The sequence below is a fragment of the Anastrepha obliqua genome, chromosome 4 (genome assembly GCF_027943255.1).
Source record: "Anastrepha obliqua isolate idAnaObli1 chromosome 4, idAnaObli1_1.0, whole genome shotgun sequence".
In the NCBI taxonomy this organism is placed as follows: domain Eukaryota; kingdom Metazoa; phylum Arthropoda; class Insecta; order Diptera; family Tephritidae; genus Anastrepha; species Anastrepha obliqua.
In genome coordinates this window covers 72,770,002-72,792,719 of record NC_072895.1, presented here as the reverse complement: position 1 = coordinate 72,792,719, position 22,718 = coordinate 72,770,002, and the positions used below count along the sequence as shown (strand labels likewise).

Here is a 22,718-nt window from a genome sequence, read left to right as displayed (position 1 = left end):
TTGTAAAAGTCCTGAGGAGCTGCTGACTGACTATGAATCAATTATCTCCTTCGATTGATACAATTCCAGTTTGATTTTAATTAATTTAAAGTCTTCCGAAAGTAAAAGTTCTATATTATCACCGTCTTTTGATTTTTGGGGCATTCACGTTCATAACCCTACTAGAACTCTATCCAGCACTTACCCAGGTGTTTAACTCAAATTAGGCGCGTCATGCACCAATTGCCAGTTCACATAGAGAATTTAATGAGATTTTAAGGTCTACTTCTCTTGTCTCTTCAGTATCAAAGAAGGAATTTGACGTTTTTTTTTATCCCTGTTTTTAATTTATTTAATTATTTTCAGTAATTCAAACTAAGTATTAGACTTGAAATAAATGAAATGAAGTGAAATGAAATGAAATTATTCCAGATCACGTAAACAGAAGACCATGTATTTGTGATCGAGCTTGCTGCTTCTATTTTGTGTACATTATTTATTAGCTTACATTTTTGGCTTTGGTTTGTTTGCTAAAAGTATGTATTAAAAGCTAGTGTGCAGCGTGAGTACTCATAAAAATAATTCAACCCAGAGTTTAGAAGCAATGTTTTACTACAGGGTGGGCCATATAGTGTTTGCTTTTTGAACCACCTACTTTTTTGAAAATGGTAACACAAATTACATGTCAAATGTGTTCATAATTTACTTAAAGGTTTGACATTTACGAAATGGGACGCTATACGCTTGAACAAAATTGGGAAATATTGAAAACCTATTTCCAAAGTGGTGAGTCTTCTTCTTCTTTTCTGATTTTCATATCGGTGGCCACGTTAATAAGCAAAATTGTCGGATTTGAGGCTCAGAAAATCCACACATTACTGTAGAGAAGCAAATGCATCCACAACGAGTCACTGTTTGTTGCGGTTTTTGGTCTGGCGGCATAATCGGGCCATTTTTTTCGAAAATGAGCGAGGAGCCGCGGTTACAATAAATGGCGAGCGTTACCGTGACATGATCAACGCGTTGTTTCCAAAAATTGAAGAGGATGACATGGACGACATTTGAATTCAACAGGACGGTGCAACTTGTCACACTGCCAAAGTTACACTCGAACTTTTGGCTACCGTTTTTGAAAACCGAATAATCAGCCGAAATTCCGATAACAATTGGCCGCCTCGGAGCTGTGATTTAAGCCTGTTGGACTATTTTTTGTGGGGAGCCGTTAAGGACAAATGCTATGCGAACCATCCAGAGACGATTGATGCTTTAAAACACGAAATCGAAGTTGCTATTCATGAAATTGGAGCCCAAACAATCGAAAATGTGGTTAAAAATTGGGTTGATCGAATGGCCTACTGTAAAGCCAGTCGTGGCAGTCATTTGAACGATATTATTTTTCATTCATAAATGACAATGTGCAATCTTCAAAATAAAAAACAAAAGTTTGAAAAAATATTGATTAGTTTTTTTTATAGCCGATTCAAAAGTCAAATTTTACATGGCCCACCCTTTAACTTTAGACTTTACATAATAAATATTTTTATTCAGGCATTGAGGAATCACTGTTGTTTTCCTCGTAGTGTCTTGTTTTAAGACGTAGATCCTGTCAACAGCAAAATCATGGCGTCGAAAAAGTGTCGTACCGCTATTCCGCTACCATCACTGAAATCGTTATCGAAACGAAACGAAGGCTCAAGAAAAAGGAAAACTCAAAGTCAAGTTGCAGTAGCACATAAAACGAAAACAAGTAAATATTAAACGGTAATCGACTATGTATTTTGTTATATGATTTCAGACCTCTCCCAATATACAGGGTCTGAAAAATGTTTTTCCCCGCCAGGTCAATACTGGCCTCAGCAAGCACGACTCCGGAGGTGATTTTATCAGGAATGGGAACTTTTGTCCTATATCTCGTATTCTCTGCTCTGTCAGTCCATCATCTCTCTGTTTGTGAAAATGATACTTGAAAACTCGAAGAAGGTAGTTCACAACTCGAAAACGTTGTCACACAATTCGGGAACGCGAGGTTTAAAAAACGCTGTGAATTAATAAAAAAATCGGTTTGTTGAGGTATACATGATTTGTGACATCCAAGAAAGAGTTTTCTAAAATAAGAACAGATCGAAGGTACAGGACGCTAAAGTTAATGACTTCCAGCTTTAACCCTAGACTTCTAATGCTATTTTTTATTTGGAAATGCTGATTCTTAGTCGATTCGACTAACGTGTGTTTACACTGATTTTTTCGTTTTTTAGGCATCGATCGTCAATAAAAATTTTATATATTATTACATATTACATTTAAATAATATATTTATTATATGTAATATTATAAAATATATTATAATATTATATAAAAATATTATTATATTTTATAAGTATTTAAAAATGTTGTATAAATTTTATTTATTTATTTTATAAGTATTATAACACAAAACAACAACCATTTCTGGAACAATGCGCCTATTTACAACAAAAGTGCATCGCAAAGTGAAGGAAAAAATTTACAAAATATATAAACTATATAAGTTACATTAGTGCTCTAAGGCTAATATCCATATTTATGTAAAGCTTGTTTTTTTACAGTCAACAAAATAGGACTTAAAGTATCGGTTAAAATTTAAAGTCATACTATTTCAATACGAAACTTTGTTATTCTAAATTTTAAAAGTCTGATAAATTTCAAAATGTTTGGCGAAACCGGGCAACTAAAGCTTTTAAAATTGAAATGTCTATACGATTATAAATCTAGGTCAACAATTAACAGGGTGGCCCATCTGACGTTTGAAATTTAATTAAATTCAGTTATAAATAAAAGATGGATGGAAAGATGGCAGAAAAAAATAGTAATTACGAACTATTAACTAAAATGTCACGAATATAATAGGTAGTAGAATATAGTAGGTAGGTAGGTGAAATTGTTGAAGTACCACTCAGGCTGTTGTTGTTGCATAACAACACTGGCACTCTCCAAGTACCACTAAAGCGCCGTTTTGATACCATTATGAGGCCTCCAAGAGGCAGATATCTACGGCCAGCCAGAGCTGTTGATATAATGGAGGAGATTGATTGGATTTAGGTTGGCGCACTGCCCTAAGCTGTCTAAGAAAAGAGCATCCAGTGACCTTAATGTAGTAGAAACTGTGTATCTATATCTACTTATATTTACATACCTATGTACATGCATTCGGATCCCCCACGATTTCGTTTATTGCCAAAAAAATTAATATACCTATATTATATTATATTTTTTAAATAATTTCAATATTATTGCAATAATATGGACCCTGAAAATTTGATTCTTAAATTTGTTTTTACTTTTTTGGATTTCCAAAGTCCCTTTGAGAAATAGTTATTTTTTGTTTTGTTTTTGTGTGATGATCGCTATTGTTTGGATATTTGGAAAAGGAAATTAAAAGATATTAATTAATAAAATTAAATGAGATTAATTAATAATAATCATTATTCTGTGAATATTTACGGAAAGTACAGTATTTCCATGGGAATTTAATGGTAGTCGACAAAGTGTTGACGGTAAGTAGAAGAATTAAATAAAAAAATAAAAAATGGGTTCCATTTTTTTAGACATAGAACTAATTTAGCGTGTAGTATCAAGAAAAAAACCTATTTTATAAGGTAATCCTAATATATATTTAAAATAGAGTAAGGCAAATTTATTTTTCAAATCAACCCGATCGAAGCACTGCAGAATGTGGACTGAAGACTGACTTCTAATTCCTCCTCCTTTAAACAGATTTTATTATCAAAAGCAACAACAATCGCTTGCACTTAATACGCCAGACGCAGACATCAGCATTTAGCAGAAGCAATAGCGGATGCGTGTGCAGCAACTTGATAACCAATATTTGGCTTGTTGCGCCAATTGGTGGAATTGGTCGCAACTTCGATTGTGAGACAGGAAATGCAAAAAATGTAATTTAGCAAAACTTATGAAGAATTCACCTTTCTGAAATTCTGATTGCGAAAGTTAATATTAAATTGAATTACCAGCGTTAATTTGTTTATGCTATAAGGAATCAAAATTGTCAGTATGTAAATATGTAGATTGCTTTATAGTGCAAACAAAAGAAATTGATTTATTATGTGTTAACTTATATATTCATTGCTTATATATTTATTTATATGTATGTATATATTTATATATATCTATTACATGTCAAACATACGTAACCAAGGTAATCAATACTCTTTTCCGTTGAAATATTTTTACAAGACCTAAACAAATTCAAGCAAAAAACGGATGGAGAAACTAAGAATAAAAAATAAAACAATGGCAGTAATAAGTAAAACCGACAACCGATAGCAACAACAATTACAATGCATTTGTAACGACGACATTCATTCATGACATTTCTTCCGATCCAAAAGCCGAAAGCGAATATAAGCTACGTACATATGTAGGTATGTAGATATGTTCACGACGTGATGTGACGGTGCACCAAAAGTTGCGAACAAACAATCAAGCACATACAGCACACACACACATGAATCCAAACAGTAATAACTTGAACGCTTGTTGTTGTGGTTTTTTTCGCTGCGCTTGGCTAATCACTTGGCGCGGCAAAGGTGTTTCGGCAGGCGTAAGTTGGTCGCCTATTCCGACGTCACTACAAATGCGTGGAAAATTTGGCTACAAACTTTGCGTTATTTTTTTATTTTACTTTTTTAAGTTTATGCCTTATTTGCACTTTGCTAATTTTTTCAGTTTTACTTACTTTTTTTCGGAATATAACGGTTTATGACACTGACCGTTGCATTTCACGTATGTGTACATTTTTTTTGTGTAGTGCGTCTTATTCGTCAAAATAAGGCAGTCAATGTGCAAGTAAGTAAATGCGTGTGTAGATAAATAGGCAGCTGGGACGGGGGGCTAGCGAAAAGTTATGATTGTTACTGGAATATGAATTAGAAGGCATGCATACATACATATGTAAGTATACACTAGCCAAGCTGGTAGGTGTATTTACGCATGTGTATGCATATAGATTGGAATGCATACATTTATACAAACGTACATATATGTATGTATGTATTAGCATTTATCAAGCTGATGCAGCTATTAAATATTTAGTTGTGATTCAGAAACGTGATTGCAATGCGATAAATGCTCGCAAACAATACTCTTAAATGCGTCACATCTATTATATGCGAGCAAGCAATCGTTTGTATTAGTATTTATTGCAAATTAGATGTTCAAACAATGCATATAATAATGCTGTGGAATAATTAGAAATTTAAACAGAAAACAATGTGCAAAACAAAAATTCAACAAAAATATTTATGTGCAAAATTATTGCAATTACTTCGATTTATTAACTGAGATGCATATTTTACGCTTAGTGTTTTACTTTAGAAAAAAAAAAATGCTTTAATTTAAACAAAAATAAATGCTGAGGAAACATGCAACGTCTAAACTGGCAAAAGCGGTCAGTGCACGCGCCACTATCTGCTCGCACGCCAACAACATGCGCGCCTAACAATGGAAGCCAAAATCAGCTGTGTGGAGTGCAATGGACAATGGTGAGCGGTGAATACTGGCAAATTGTTGCTATACCTGTCGTCGTGGCAGCAAAAGCTGCAGCAGCATCTTTGCACGCCGCTGAAATATAACACCAAAATTCCGGCTCAGCAACGAGCGCTGCATCACGCCTCAATGAGTTGCTGAGTGAAATGCAAGCGAAAGTAGACGGCAGACATAAACAGTAACCGTAACAAGAATTATTGTAAGTAAACGAATTTCAATCGAAAGTGCAATGACCGCAGGATGCGATGAGGTAGTGGTACAAATAGAAATTTTTGCAATTTATTTTAAATATAATATATTACAGCTACTTTTTACTTATTAAACAACTGAACTGCGAAGCTGTCTAATTTTCAAAAAGTAATTAATATTGAGATACGTCAAGAATTAGCAGCGGAGACTATTAGTACATTTTGTATTCAACACAATCTTTAATTCATATCTCATCTTCCTGCAATTACTAGTCACAAACAGCTTTAATATTTCTGCTATTGGCAGAGAAGCGCCACATCACATAGTACAAGAAAATAAATACAATGAAACTAGTAGCCTCTCTAGTGCTTCGCAAATGCCGCACACAATGTGAGCAAGTATGTTCATACATATTTAAGTATCTTCCGCCACACTGTGGCTCAGAAATCGGAAAAGCTTTCTAAAATATGTAGAGCAAATATTTCTAATCCAAGATTTTCATCGTTGAAGCCAATATAGTGGTACCCCTAGAAGTATTTTATACATGGATGGATGAATTTGAGTAAAACAGTAGATCCTTAATGATGTTCCAAGCCCTTAGAGGTGGCCTTTAAGATGTTAAGACCTCATGATCGTAGTTGAGGCTCACAATACAGAAAGTATGGGAACTGAGCTACGATAGGCTCAGCTGTGGGAAGACTCAGACAATGAGCCCGGCAAACACTGTTTTCGCATTTTTACGGATGGCTCCAGGACCGAGCATGGCTCCTGCTCTGGGGTCTACGTGGAATCCAGCGGGACAAAACTGCACTTTGCTCTTGGAATGCATGCTTCTGTGTTTCAAGCGGAGGTGTATGCAGTTCAAGAAGCGATGAACTTTGTTGTGGAAAAGCGATGAAGAGGCAGATCTATATGTGTCTGCAGCGACAGCCAAGCTGCGCTTATGGCCTTAGACAGCCCTCCAACCACATCAGGGGTAGTCAAGTCCTGTAAATCCAGGCTGAACTATGTCGGTAGACATAATAGCCTGATGCTAACATGGGTTCCGGGACACGTGGGTATCGCGGGTAACGAGACCTCTGACTCCTTAGCTAAGATGGGCTCTGAGGCCAACTTCATTGGCCCAGAGCCCGTTTTGCCACTCCCCTCTGCGGCCATCACGGCCACGGTTAGCAAATGGGTAACTACCACCTATAAGCGAGCTTGGCAGGCTGAGAGAGGCTGCAGATGGACAAAACTGATGTTACCTGTCATGTTCGATCGGCTGTCGCAAACCCTTCTGTCATTAGGCAGAGGGGAGTGTAGACGGCTGGTTGGACTGATGACGGGCCACTTTCTGTGGGCAAAGCACATGGAAAGGTTGGGCATCTCAGACAGTGTACTCTGCCCAGCCTGTGAAGAGGAGGATGAGACGGCGGACCACTTCCTGTGTGTCTGCCCCGCCTTCGCTCGAATCAGGTTTGAGGTCTTTGGCACTGATGTGTTAAGAAGCGACCATCTTGGCTCCTTGGCACCACAAGATCTACTCAGATTTCTTCAGAGATCGGGTAGATTTAAAGAAACTTAAAAGGGAGTCCAAGTGTAGTACAATGGACTTAATTAATGTCTGAGTGCTGCACTTGCTAGTTGTCCCGACAAAAAAGAAAAATGGGCACTGAGAAGTTAGTCGAGATGAAGAGAATCTACCTGATTTATTCTAAATACATCTGACCTAAGAATGCACCTATATAGCCCCGCTAACGTTGGATAGAATTAGAGAAAGAACTCTTTAAGGAATGAAGTAAAGACCTTAAATAAGTGCATAATACCTAAAAAATAGTATGTCGGTAACAAAAATTTGCTAATTTACTATTGTGAGATTTTTCATTTTCACACCAGCTTCACTTTTTGGCATCCAAGGCATCCTCCAATGGATACCTCGAGAAACATTTCATTTAACAAATGTATTTTGATTTTTTCGTTTGACCTGATTCTGTTACTAGTTATGATATACACCAAAAAACTTTTTTTTTTTTTTGGAGACGCTTCCTCATATTCACTGTTTCTTGGATGTATTGATGCCAGAGAAAATAAAGAAAAGCGAAGGGGGAGTTATGCTTGGGGCTTATGGATAAGAAGACTGAACGGTGATTATGGCTTATATGAGTATTAAAAAGAACTTTTTCGGCCGCCGTAGTCGAATGGATTGGTGCGTGACTACCATTTGGGAGTGTGTAGGCTCGAATTTTCGTGCACGAAACAGCACGGATTTATTCTAGTCAATTAGCACATGAGTATATATTTATTTATAGGCAGTCTCGACGGTGAAAATAAAATAAGTTACATAAAAATTCAATAACTCTTCTCTAAATTCGGTCCGTTAGGACATGCATTTTCTACATTACGCATACATACATATATATCATTTGGAATTTCCTAATTTTGAATTCACCATCAAAATCAGCCACCTTGGAAACGTGTTATTTAAATAAATTAAAAAACTATTTTCAATAATACTTTATTTTTTGGTCAGCTTTTTGAAGATATGAACTCCTGTGTGACACTGTAGCTAGTGTCAGAAACGTCGGAGCGTATCGCAAATGCGGTTTCACTGCCTTTTCAAACTAAATACACATATGCTCATATGCTTATGTATGTGATGATACACCTTGTGTAGTAACAATACAATACATAACAACAACTACGCAACTGTAAGTAATAAAATAAATGTTCAAAGAAAAACAATCCATTAAGGCAAACCGCTGAAGGCTGAGAAAATCAAAAAGTAAAATCTGGAAAATAAACGCGCACATACATTTCTACTACATGCACTTATATATGAAGACAAACAAAAGCACACATATTCGTGCAAATGATCAGACATCATATTTCTTAGCACAAAACCTGTATTTTAACACCGCCCGCATACATGCACATCTATCACAAAATGCAAAAATTCAATGCAAGTAAGAGATGTGATTAAAAACATTTACATATCTAGAAACATATTTGCCTTATTACGATAGTTTGCAACATAATCTTGTATATCGCAAATTCAAAATATTTTAATTTTAGAATTTAGCTTTATGGGAATACACTTCTTAGATCAAGTTTGTCGCTTGAGTCTTTCAATTACTCTCGCATGGTTGTAGTGCTTCTTCAGCAATTAAATGTATTTATAACAACAATTGACATGAAGATCGTATCTCTTAACTTAAATTAATTTTAACAGGTAAAGTATTTTAAGAAATACATTCAAAATGGAGTAATATGTATTATAATTGGCGCTTACACCCCCTTATTGGCCGAGTGTTCGTCTTGATGTTGTTCCACAAATATTGTAAACAAGTCAAGCTCGAGTGTGTTCTTCGAATTTAACGATGGAAATTCAAGTTGAACAAAGAATTTGTTTGAAATTTTGTTATTCCAACAAAATTTCGGCTTCACACGCCTTAAAAATGTTGCAGACAATCTATGGGGACTCTGCTCTATCGCGTGCACGTGTTTTCCAGTGGTACAAATCGTTCAAAGAGGGCCGTACATCAACCCAAAAAACCACTCCAAAGTCGCTCAAAAATTAAGGTTATGCTGACTGTTTTTTTCGATTACGAAAGTGTGGTGCACTCGGAGTTCCTTCCGCAAGGCCGATCGGTTAACGCTGAATATTATTTAGACGTTTTAAAGCGTTTGCGCGAGAACATTCGTCTTAAAAGGAAGGAATTGTGGGACAACAAGTCATAGTTCTTGCATCACGATAATGCACCAGCTCACACATCACGTCTTGTTCGCAATTATTTGAACAAAAATAATGTTAATATCGTTCCGCAAGCACCGTATTCGCCTGATATGGCTCCATGTGACTTCTTCCTGTTTCCCAAGATCAAGTTGCCGCTCCGTGGAAAACATTTTGAGACAATTGAAGTCATAAACACACTCGAGCTTTGTTTACAATAGCACAGAAAACAAACTATGTGACATATCAACCTGAAATTTGCCATGTAAGCTTATAACAGTCCTACCAAAAAACAAAAAATTTATTTTTGCCATATGTCATCCGCGGACCGTTTTATTGATAACGTCTAGTTCATATTTGAGCAGAAGTATATTTTATAATTGACGATAATAGACGTATTACATGCCCCTGTAGTATGAGTGCTTGCAATCTCGCTCATGATATCATCAAATTAAAATTAGTTCCCCGCATTTACTTTCCCGCCATATGGTAACTATCTACACTTATAAGCAGTTATTTTTCACTAAAATTTAAAAAAATTTGCACCTACTTTTTCATGTTTTATTTTGTATCATAAAAATAAAAATTCATTATTTGTTCTTTTGATAATTTAACATCTAATTTTATTAAAGCTTCACTTTTTGGCAGGACATATGTATATGTAGCTGTGCGCAGATCGCCAATGACATTTAGGTAGCAACGCTCTTCATTCTCTGTGGCCTCTATAATTTATACAATGCAATAAATTACAAATAATTTGGTAATACAACCTATAAGCCGAAGCGAAACGTTTTATATTTCATTTAATGCATTATCGCAATATCGCAATTTTACACAATTTTTACATTACTAAGTTACACTCGGCCGCCGTAGCCGAATGGGTTGGTGCGTGATTACCATTCGGAATTCACAGAGAGGTTCGAATCTCGGTGAGAGCAAAATTAATAAAAACATTTTTCTAATAGCGGTCGCCCCTCGGCAGGCAATGGCAAACCTCCGAGTGTATTTCTGCCATGAAAAAGCTCCTCATAAAAATATCTGCCGTTCGGAGTCGGCTTGAAACTGTAGGTCCCTCCATTTGTGGAACAACATCAAGACGCACACCACAAATAGGAGGAGGGGCCAAACACCTAACAGAAGTGTACGCGCCAATTATTTATTTTTTTTTTTTAAGTTACACTTTTATCACCATTGTTGAAAAGTCATCTCAAATACACACTTTACTCGTAAGATGCTTTCAAGCTAAAAATTTATTTGATTTAAACTTGCATTACTTTTTGAACTTTACACAGGGAGTACTTGGCATAAATTGATGAAATATTTTATTCAAAAGACGCGTCCCAACAAATTTTAAACAGACGTACTGTGTACCGTTATATGCAAGCAATTTAAATAAAATTCCGTATGATTGACTCTTGAAACTGATAGATTGTAAAAGACTTTCGAAACCACGATTTGTCGAAATATTAAATGAAATGAACGGGAAATCATTTTAAAACGAAGTTAAAATTCGGGAACTCCTTCGCCATCGCTCTAACCCCTGCATACCGGGTAGCTTCTTTTTCATAGTTGGTAGGGACTTTCCAAACTTATGAAATGTTGAAATGCTTCGCAAAAGTTTCATTGGGATGTCATTAGAACAAGCCTCACCCTGTGTTGTTCATGTTGGTATTATCACTTAAATGAGGCTTTTCAAATGGCAGTTGAGTTCCATGAGTAGCTTTTCCATCACATTAATGCACTTCGATATTTGTCATTGCCAACCAAATGGCGGACGTTATTACAAAAAAACTTTTTAATGCTGTTTTCGGCGGCGGAAATCGAATCCATAATGTGCCTACAGGTTTGCAGACAAATAAACTGGAATTTTAGTAACCACAACCATTTTGTTGTTTACAAAAAAGGGGAAATAAGAAACAATATTATTAATGTAAAACAAATTACACTAAAATTCTTCATTATGGACAGTCCTCAAAACTAGACAGTTTCACTGGTCAGACAAATTTAATGACCAAAGATTTTTCATTTATTTGTCCATAAAAATACCATCCCAATAACCACAAACTCTAATAGCCGGATACGAACACTATGTTTCAAAACATTTTAATCAAATGATCTATCACAAAGAAGAAAATTCCAAAAAAAAATATCGGTTTTATTCGGCACATGCTCGAAAAACTTTTATATTGGAGGAAATGCTCAACGTCGTATGCAAAAAAAAGGGTCAAAAATCAACTCGGTTTCTGAGTCAGTTCATTACAAAACTGCTTTAAGTTATGTGGTTTTTGTTGTAACATAGTATTAGCTATATTTTTATAAAACTGGAAAGTATTCAATAAAAAATTTTATAAAATAAAAAATAAACAAATGGACAAAACTTTGCAATATGTATGTCGCGCTGCTATTGTTGAACACTGGTGTAATAATTTTCTTTAAATTTTTTTGTGGGTACAAAGCATCAAAACGCTGGAAAGGTTGGTTTTAAAGATGCAAATGGCAAGCCTCCTAGTGTATTTCTGCTAGAAAGATCCTTATTAAAAATAATCTGCCTTTCGGTCCCCCATTTGTGGAACAACATCAAGACAGACACTGCAAATAGGAAGAAAAGATCGGCAAATACTCAATAAAGGGATTACGCGCCAATCATGTATAAACATATCGCACCCTAAATACAAAAGGGTCACAACTCAAAATGTACTTCTGCTCAAATATCGAGACGTATCAATAAAACGGTCCGCGGATGACATATGGCAAAAATAAATTTTTTGTTTTTTGGTAGGACTGTTATAAGCTTACATGGCAAATTTCAGCGTGATATGTCACATAGTTTGTAAACAAGTCAAGCTCGAGTGTGGAACATTTTGAGTTGTGACCCTTTTGTATTTAGGGTGCGATATGTAAATAATTATTTACACATTATTTTTCTTTTAATTTATTATGGCAGCAGGCTTTACTATGAGTTTAGATTAAAAAAAATGTATATAAATATTTTTATTTCATACTTAACATTCGGCCTTAGATATAATAAAAGTTCGAAATAATACAATAGGTCTGAAGGCTACGTTGAATTCTATATAGAAATAGTCTTGAATTTGTTGCTAGTTTAAGAGACTCAACATACAACACATAAATATGGCCTTTATTTAGAGCATAACACTATTACTATATATATTGTAAAAATGTTAAATAAAATGTGTAAGTATTACAAATTATGATCGGAAGTAGGAAACATAAAGTGATATATTAATTTCAGATAAATAACCTTAAGATTAAAGTTAATAGTTAAATTTTTCACAAATATTTCATACACCCGCTTTAAAAGAAAACAATAACACACACAACTCCAATTAAACCACATTAACAAAAAACTCAATTGAGAGAGGAATTCAAGTACAAAGTGCTCGAAAGCCTGAGTGTAGTACTCGCTTCTACTCGCAATTTATTGTAAAAATCATAAATCTACCATCAAACGACATTTCAGCGAGAGCCGACTACTGAACCGGCTATATAAAACATAAAACCTGCCACAACGTACACTCCATTGGGAATACAACTACTCGAAATATCACTCAACTTATGGAGCGTCAGAGCGCAAGCACCAAAGCAATTTTGAGCGAGTAGTTAAGACGCTCTGCAAACTTACAGTATAAAAAATAAATTTTTCAAAGAAAGTAAGTCATTTAAGTATTTGAGCTCGCGCGTTGAAAACAAAAGTGCAAAACTAACGGTCGTTGGCAAAAATACTATTAACGGTTTATTGGGTGCAACAAACGAAGCAATCAATTAATGTGAACTGTAGAAACAAAAGTGGCTATTTGTGAATTTATGCTTTGGAAAATTCATACAAATAACTTCAAAAGCACCAAATTGAAAAGAAATACAAAAAAATTAGATAAACAATATAAGAACGTGCTTTAAAAATACCATACGTACATTTCCGGTTCTTTCAAGACACCTATTGTTTCAAGGAGCGGAAAAGACCAATACTTTACTTACGATTTGCAATAGTGGATACTCGTCTTTGTCAGCACGAAAAAGTGGAATAAATCACGATTAACAATGCAGTAAGTGTGAATTATTTATTCAGTTAACAAACTTCCAGCCACGCAGCCAGTACTAAAAAAATGAATAAAGTAACAAAAGAGCAAATACATAAAAAAAACAATGACTACAAAAACTCCTTTGTGACTTATCTGCAGAAGGAGCATATAGTATTGGCAGCGTTGTACAATGCCAACAGTGACAAACCTTCGACTGCTGCTGGCGTGGTGGCAAAATCGTACATTGTGATTACGTCTGTGGTTGTTGCAAAGTCAATTGTTGCCGCTGATTATGTGAGTCATGACAGACCCAAGAGCATTTACTAATTGTCGGTTATTTTCTGCAATTCATGGCTGCTGTGCCCTATTAATGTTAATGCATAATGCAGTTGCACTTCGTACTGTTGATGTTGATGTCGATGTTGGCTTCAGTGGTACTGGTTGCTGCTGGTGGCAGTCGACACTCGGCAGTTAGCAAACTTGTCTATGACCTAAACTATCCGCCCACTAGTAAGCTTTCTGGCCAGCCAAATAAAATATCTACTGCCAATCAGTGTGCCTACATCGCTATAAATTGTATTTTGTCTAATTGTTCGCTCTTCTGAAGGCAATGAAGGCTTTTTTGTCAATGCATGTGATTAGCTATGTAAGAGTGCATTGATGGTTTTAGCTTCAGGGGTGATGACTAGCAAAAGTTAATGCACTTTTTAAGTAGCAAACGATACTAATAACAATTTGAATTAAAATGTTTATGTGCAACAATAATAAATTATTTATGTTTTTTATATCGGGATATGTGTACACAATTCGCTTTCAACTCGTTGCATGGTAGGCAATATCCGTTTTAAAATAATTCAAAATCCTTTCAGTTTGAATGATTATCACCCAAAGTATTCCAGTATTATTTTATGAACCGCTTATCATTGAATACTGATCACTTCATTCATTTGGAAACGGTTAAAAAACGTGTAATAGTTTATCTCCAGCGATTATTGTTTTACCACAATGCCTTAAAAGAAAAAATGTTATAGTAAAAAAATCGTTAGTCTGAGAGTCTTCGTGTCTAAATTGTGAAAAAAAATTTTTGTCAAACAATTAAAATTTGAGCTCATAGCCTGAAGAGATCTGAAGCCATATTACAGGCCAAATCAACGCAAATTTAAATTCGTATGTGAACTCAGAATACCCCAAGCACCTCATGTTTTCGAACTTATTTTCTTCTCTTTATCAGATTCGACTCAGTTATCTCAGAGAATATGCAATAAGGTTTTATGCAAATAAGATTACTATTACGACCCCTAAAAACAATATATTCTAAATTGCAAAACCTCTTCCGGAATTTTCTGTACGTCAAATTTTCTGCGGAAAAGTGTGGTTGGGGTCTTGGCTTTGAAGGTTGACCAAATTTTCATTAGCCTGTATTATCACGTATTCATACCTTACCTGATACGAATTGTATAAGTATAAGAAACATTTAACGCCTTATCCCACTCACTTTTACAAGAGGAGGTTACGACAGCAAGGTAACACCTGCGACATATTCTGTTGTAGGGTAACCCGAGTTATGCAGCCTTTTTTCTTATCTGCCGATGCACCGTGATATTCGCTACCGTTTTAAACACTTCTAATATTGGTATATTCAACAAATCTGTTTTCTACTACCTGTGAAGTTTTAAATTTTATAAACAAGAACTAGAGGCAAAACAAATGTTTTAGTAATATTACACGCCACAATTTCCTCTTTTTTGGGTATTGAACCAAGCCATTTTTTTATGAGATTAAGTCCTAAGTGAAAAAGTAACCGAAATCGAGATATTTGCCTTCGAAATTGCTTGTAATCAGCTCTACTAATGACACAATGATTTCTATGGATATCCTGTTTCACTCTGTTTTTTTAATTTCGTCCAATTTCCACTGATTTTCTATGTGGTTCAGATCTGAAGAATTTGCGGATGTACCAAATCTATTACAAATCTTTACACTCTAAGGCCTATATAGCACGCTACTCAATAACTCACTTCCACTCTTAAAAACCAATGAACGAATCGACAATCAGAAAACGATGCGCTTTCTTTAATTCTTTCTAACGGAACATTTTCAAGCTACTTCCCATTGTCTTCCGTTCTTTAGCTCGGTGCTGCCAGTTGGCTTATAATTATAAAAACTTAAAAGAATAGATATTAGTAACCACTTAATTAAAATATAATTTAGTTCCATTACATAGCCGATATATTTAACGACTCTTCGCTATGTGTTACAGTTGGAGTAAGATGTAATATTTACTTTTCCTATAAAATCTTTCGCAAAATCAAGCCACTTTTTATTGACTCCAGTCAATTGGTTCGCTGTCCTCACTTTCGGATCATTCCTTACTAACAAATCAATTGTAGAGCTTGCCTGTGAGTTGTAATCTATTAATGTCCACTGCTTAATATTTTTTCCAAGCTCTTGTGTACCTGACATATCCTCTCTTCTTCAACACTGTTGCCTTGTGTGTCAATCTTTTTCAACCAGTTTGGTTTTTCCAAAGCTTTGATAACAGTTGGATTACTGTATGGCAATAATTGCTTCTGCAATAATTTACTTTATGTCCATTTTCACACCGTTTGCCTTTTCCACTTTTCTCTACTAACTGAAAAAGAAAGTTGTAATGTTGGTATAGTCAAGGCTAATCCACGCAAGGTGACTTTGGGGATTTGCTTTTTGTCTTGCGATTTGGTGGTTTAAATATCAGAGTGATCTATTTTTTATTGTTATTTTGTTTGTTTATTTACATTCTTATTGAAATTTTGAAATTCAAACCATCGAATTGCTTAAACAAAATATATTTTAATTTTGTTTTTGTACAATCTACTGCTCTCATCTTATATGAATTAATTTTGGTTTAAATTATTTAAGGTACTGCCAGCCTTGAAAAAGGTTCCCGAAATAGTATATTTTTATTCTTTGGGTGTAGGGAAAACGAAAAGAGCCAAGAGGCACCTGAAAGTTACAAATAGCTTAACGGCTTGGGTAGTAAAACTCAATTCATTCTTTAGATGGGAACACAGTAAATCAGCCATCAGTAAAACAAAAACCAATCTCGCCAAAAAAAATTTAACTTAAGAAATAGGTAATGTTTAATAGTATTAGAAATGAAGAGAATGAATAGAAGAAATCCGCATTTTCTGTTTTTGCATACGCTCTGTCTGCATGGTATCCAAAAAGTATCAAATTCTTCAGTACAAAATGTTTAAAAGTTTGGCGTTAACTAGACGTTAACTTCTTTTTTTTGTCATCTTTGACATTTGTCAAGCAGACAGATGTACAATTTTACACGATAGAACAACGCGTTATAATCATTGAAACATACTATGAAAATGGTCGATCTTTAAGAACATGTCGAAAAATTCGAAATAATCATTGGAATGAGTCAACAATTCAAAATTTGGTGGAAAGATTTCAGGAAACTGGTTCTGTCGAGGATAAAAAAATTACTGGCAGACCAAAAATTAGACATTCTGTTGAGAATATTGCTGCTGTAGCGCAAAGTGTTAAGGGGTTAGGTGGGTTTCAAAAGCTCAAAATAGGTACATTTTTAGGATTTTTTTTTTATTTAATCAACAGAATATTTCATTCCATCAATTTAACACATAAAAGATACATATTTTATAAGTAGTTTGTGAAATTTTCATTGAAAAATTTTGAAAATTAAGGCGTGGACACGTCGTCTCCTATGACCCCTCAAAAAAAAGTTCTCTCGGCGTAGTCAGGATAACTCATGACAGATTCATCTGAAATTCAAAAACAAAAAATTTTCTGTTAGTAGATGTTTCAAACTCGTGCTTGGACGTAGGAAAAAAAAAACAAAAATTACATTTTTGGCGGCGTTGAAAACAAAAAACCCTTATTTTGAGTAGAATTTTCACCCTTCATGCCCTTGAAAAATTACTTGAATAGAAAAAAAAAAATTCCTTCGTTCAAGCACGAGATAATGTTATTTTGAAGAAGTGTGCAAAATTTGAAAGAGATCGGTTCATAAGTTTTCGAGAAATCGTGACTACCGACTTAAAAAATCGAGTTTTGAGATAAACGCGTTTAAAAACGAAACGCTGCACTGACATGGCCTGATGGGCGGAACTTCTGAAGGGTCTATCTCGTAGAATTTTACTCGGATCAATTTGAAATTTTAGGAGAATATTTTAAACATATTATACTATTTAATAAGACAAAAAAAAATCGATTTTTTGAAATTTTGAAACCCACCTAACCCCTTAATGTACAACCTTCAACATCGATATCTCGACGTTCTGAACAATTAGGCATGAATCGACTGTTTAGCGTATTTTACATATAGGCGTTCTCATGGGGGACATTTAAATGTTGTAATTTTTTACATACAATTGTTGAGAATCATATTTTGAATTAAAATAGTGGAATCTGAAGGAATCTAAAGTTATAAGTAACTAAGCGGAAAACGTATACCAATTAATTTCATAAAACTGTTTCATGCAGGTTCGTTCACAGGTCTGTCGCGAACATATTTTTTTTCCGAACTCTTAACACCAATACCGAACAAAAATATTTTAAATAGCTGGTGAGCACCGTTAGAAAAATGCATTGAACACATCGATTTTCATTTGATGCCATGCGGCTGAACTGATAAGCTCAATTTTCTCTTGCGATGATCATCAGGTCATTCACCATAATATTCATACATCTCAAAACAGATTTGTATTAATTTCAGCCTCATTTTTTTATAGTTATGCTTCTTACCGCTTTGCTTCAGCCAAATAAACTTTGCCCATTTAGGTTATGATTTTTTAATTAAATATTTCTTTCAATTTGCTACCCTTTCATAAAACATGCAGAGCTCTAAATTACTCAATAACTAAAATTAAAGGAAAACTCTATTAAAATTCACTCAATGTACACTAACAAATAGTATTATTTATTTTCGATTATTGCGTTACCATTTCTGGCTAACAACCAAACCTTGCTGCACCCGGCTATCGAAAACAATTAGTATGGTATACAATAAGTATTTATGTACAAGTACATTTTGATATAGGTATAGGTACATATATATGTGTGTGTATGTACGCGTTTTTATAAACGACCTTCAATTCGATGCCAAAACTGCGTGCAAAAAGTGGTCAGTCATAAGTGTTTATTCGTTACCACGCTTAAAAATTGGGTCAAATATTTTTTCAAATCCAATAACTAACTGTTGACGCAATACTCGTACAACAATGACAGACATTTTGTTTATTATAAAGAAAAGTAATTCACAAATAAAAACAATTTATTGGAGCACTTTGATATTTGATTTTAAATAACATTTTTTTATTTTTAATATTTATAAGTTTTTTTCTTCTTTTGGGTACATTTTTATTATACATACTCTGTGTGATATCTTCCTCTGCATTCTTTTACTGCTTTAAAATAATTTTTTTGGTTTATTCCCTTTAACATATCCCACCCTCAACTTCAATTTAAATAAGTACATAATTGTTATTATTGATTTCACACCATAACTTATTGTTGTATGTTTGACTAAATAAGTAAAATAAAGTATTCTTTTAATTCCCTTACTGTTACTGTACAGTTGTTTCTAGAATAAGCCGTTTCTATTTGCTTATGATAAGCAGAGCGCCAAGTTTATAAAAGAAATTTGTGGAGAGGGCCTCGTTGTTAAAAAGAGTAAAATAAATTTATCGTTCTACACTTTTAAGCGCTTTCTTTTCAATCCGCTTTAAAAAGAAAGCCGGCTTTGGATTTGCGCTATCAAATATTTTCCATAAAATATTTCCTATAAAATATCCCTCCGGTTTTGGATTATTAGAGCGCTATAAAATATTTTCCATAGTGTAAGCGAATGTATTAAACAATGAGTACTCAGCATTTTAGTGAAAGAATATTAAAACACAAAGCTTATTTGTCTTTAAATAATTTAAAAAAGAGAAGTTAAATCGTGAGCTAGTTAGTTCTACGTGACTGTACCCCATCTATCCATCTGGGAGTGGCCGTAAGCAATTCAATACGGTACAAGCAGCTCACAACCTTAGACGTCGACATTGGAAATGATCTAGCGTGAGAGAACGCAACATGCTGTGGGTTACCAAAATCTTCAGTAGATGCAACTATAAGTTAAACCCGTTGTACGTTGGGCTTAGACCACATAAAAAGAACTGCCATAGAACATAATCACAAATACTCGCGTCAATGCAGCAGTTTTTATGACGATCGACAAACTCATAAAGTATTGTGATTTGAAGATATATTTGTTGAATGGCTGACCCTTTTCTCAGCTGCCGATCTTCTCATAAAAACAAGAGGCCTTCCGGGTGATGCGATATATGGAGTACGATTCCGAATCGATTAATACTCGTAAGAATGCTGGCACTAGGTCATGAGAGAAACCTTATAAACAAATACCAAAAAGCATACCACATTTAAACTTAATTTTTCATCAAAATTTTACTTATTAAAAATTATATGTAATTCAGCTTGAAAACAAAACTAATTTAATGACTTTCAAATTATGGGTATGGTCGAATAATTATTTTAGAGCTCTCGACTTTGTTCGCACATTTTCGGGCAGCCCGACTAAATGAGCAGCAAGTACTCGCACACCTATTCGATGCTCATTACTTGAAAATTTTCGAGCACAAGCTCGACTTTATCAAGCGTTTTCAAGTATTTCGAGCAATTCTTTTGCCAGCATATTTTTTTTAGTTTTACAAATTATTTAAACCCAATGCTAAGGTATTTGGAAAACAAAAGAAATGCTGATAAATCAAATTAGCAATTTTTGTTTCGAATTGTTCAAAAGATCGACAATTTCCAATAAGCATTTTAGTAGTTAAGCAATGAACGAGTTTCGAGCGAGTACCCAGGTATCTGGAGGTCTAATTTATTTTGTTTTTTCTCAAGGAATTGGTAATAATTTCGTAACATATTTTTAAATTGAAAGCTTTATTATCAAAGCTCAGAACGTAAAAGTAATTTGTTGTACACTGTGATACAAAAGGTTTTTAAGAGTTAGCTTGCTGAAAAAGTTATAGATTTGGGAAAATCGAGTGAATTCATCCAATGAATGCCAAACGTCAGAGTGCATACTGTCGGAGTCGAAGTTGGATTTAATATTTTTCAGGAATATATGAGCCGGTAAATAATAGATTTCTTTTAGTTCCTGTTCGTTGTTGCGTCCAGTTAAGCATTCATCGAGCTATACATATATCTAGTGCTTAAAGTTCACCACTTTTGGCCACTTTGTTAGAAAAATTTGATTCTGGAAACTTAAAAAAGCTGTCCAGGACAAGCTCAAATTTGGCCAAGTTATACACGATTCGGAAGTTAGATGTGGCTTTCCAGACATTTTTTTATAACAAAAATATGCTTTGAGAAGGACCAGCCGTAATCAAAAAACAATATATTTATAATTTTAATGAGTCACGCTCAAATCGAACCCACAAGCAGGCACAAACCCACTGGTCTTCTGCGGCCAACGGATAGTTACATCAAAAACTCCATTACGTATACTCGACTACATGTATAAGTGCACTGACAGTTTCAAGCGCCATGATTTCGATTAAATAACTGTATACACGATAACATAGTTATGTATGGAAAAATGGAGCAATAATTTTTAAGCTGGCCACAGCCCAATAGCCAACATGCAGCATGACAAGTGTAACACAGCAGAGTGGTAATTAACGCCATCGCCGAAGTTATAGCAGAGTCAACATCAATAATACTACACACATTCTGTAATGTTAAAAGAAAGAGTTGTTACTTTTACACATAACTACGTACTTACGTACATGCATACCTCCATACGTGATCTGTCGGCAAACGAAAAAAAAATTGGGCTAAAGGCGTATTTATTTTGCAATTGTATGGAGTGCAGCATCAACAGAAATTTAATACGAAAGCAGTAAAATATGTAACAAATATGTTATTGTACAACAACAAAATAAAGCACAATATATAGCAATAAAAACTATTGGCTTCTGCGTAGCTATTAAATTATTGAAGTAATAGTGATGGTAAGTAATTGCGGGGACAAGTCACGCATAATGTGCCTATAGAGCCCATACATATGTATACGCATAGCTAGATGAAGGAGTAAATAGGTATGTATAAGCACACATGGGCATGCGCAGGCTTGACAGTTTTAAATTGAAAGTGATCGCCTGCGTTCACGCAACAGTTGAGCTCAATCTCTTTGCGCCTACTCTACCAAACCGCCTATGAAATCCTGTATTTGCGCATATAAATATAGATTTTTGTGCATATGTATATATATTTACACTTGTGCTTCTATGTATGTATAATACATATACAGACATGTAAAAATGCTTGCAACATAACAGTCATAGGTATAAATATACATATATAACTTTATGTTAAGTGCCGCACGTATTGGATTGCAATTCACGAACAATACATATACAAATTTAGACAGAATGCGTGTAAGCGAATGTGTTTGTTAGTGTTGCGTAGTTATTTTGCAGACGTGCGTAATACGCCACCGCCTATACAACTTTTGGCTTTTCGTTAGATTTCCAATAGCGTTTATTGTGTGTATGTATGTACGAGTACTTATGAATATTGTGGCTTAAACGTCAAAGAGTTGTCGCAGCCCCTTAAAGTGATTTCAGCGCTCTGATCTATGCTCAAGTATGAGTACGTGTCGCCATTCACCACCTGCCAGGTATGCATGTACATATGCACGTACGTATGTGTGTTTGCTTCATTTTTCATTTATTTGTGTACCTCCACCACAACTCTTTTGTTTGATGCAGTGATCATGTCTGCACGCATTTGTGGCAGCTAAAATATCGGTGCAACACAATATTGTGACTTGTTTTCATGCAACGCTTGCTTGGTAAAAATAACAAATAATGAAACTAAATGGCTATAAAGCAAACAAAAAGCGTTGCATTGCAAAAAATCATATAGCGAGAAAGAAAGATTTGCTCTGCTGCTGGCGTTTCTGAAAAAAAAAACTACTTGTATAAATTCCAATGCAATTTGGTCTGGTCTAACAACCTCTGATTTTATTGTATTTTCATAATTTTTTTATTTAAATATTACATGTAAGTTTATTTGTTTCGCAGTCTCACTGCTTTTACGCTTCACTTTACCCTATTGCATACTTTTCGAAAGGAGTTTCCATGTTATTCCATTTTATGTTTTTTTTTTTTGCATTTGAGTGGTTTTAGTTAATTGGAGCAATTGCGAGCACTTGGCGCAAATTCCATACCTCA

At 34.7% G+C, this 22,718-nt stretch overlaps 1 protein-coding gene across 1 annotated transcript in view; it reads left to right on the top strand.

Moving 5' to 3' along the window:
- The first annotated feature begins 13,116 nt into the window (after positions 1-13,116).
- Positions 13,117-22,718, top strand: part of LOC129245853 (putative mediator of RNA polymerase II transcription subunit 26) — a 32,735-nt gene continuing 23,133 nt past the window's right edge. Inside the window, exon 1 of the mRNA XM_054884276.1 lies at positions 13,117-13,488. Coding sequence (XP_054740251.1) covers positions 13,484-13,488 — 5 coding nt within the window. The 5' untranslated portion in view covers positions 13,117-13,483. The remainder of the gene's footprint in view (positions 13,489-22,718) is intronic.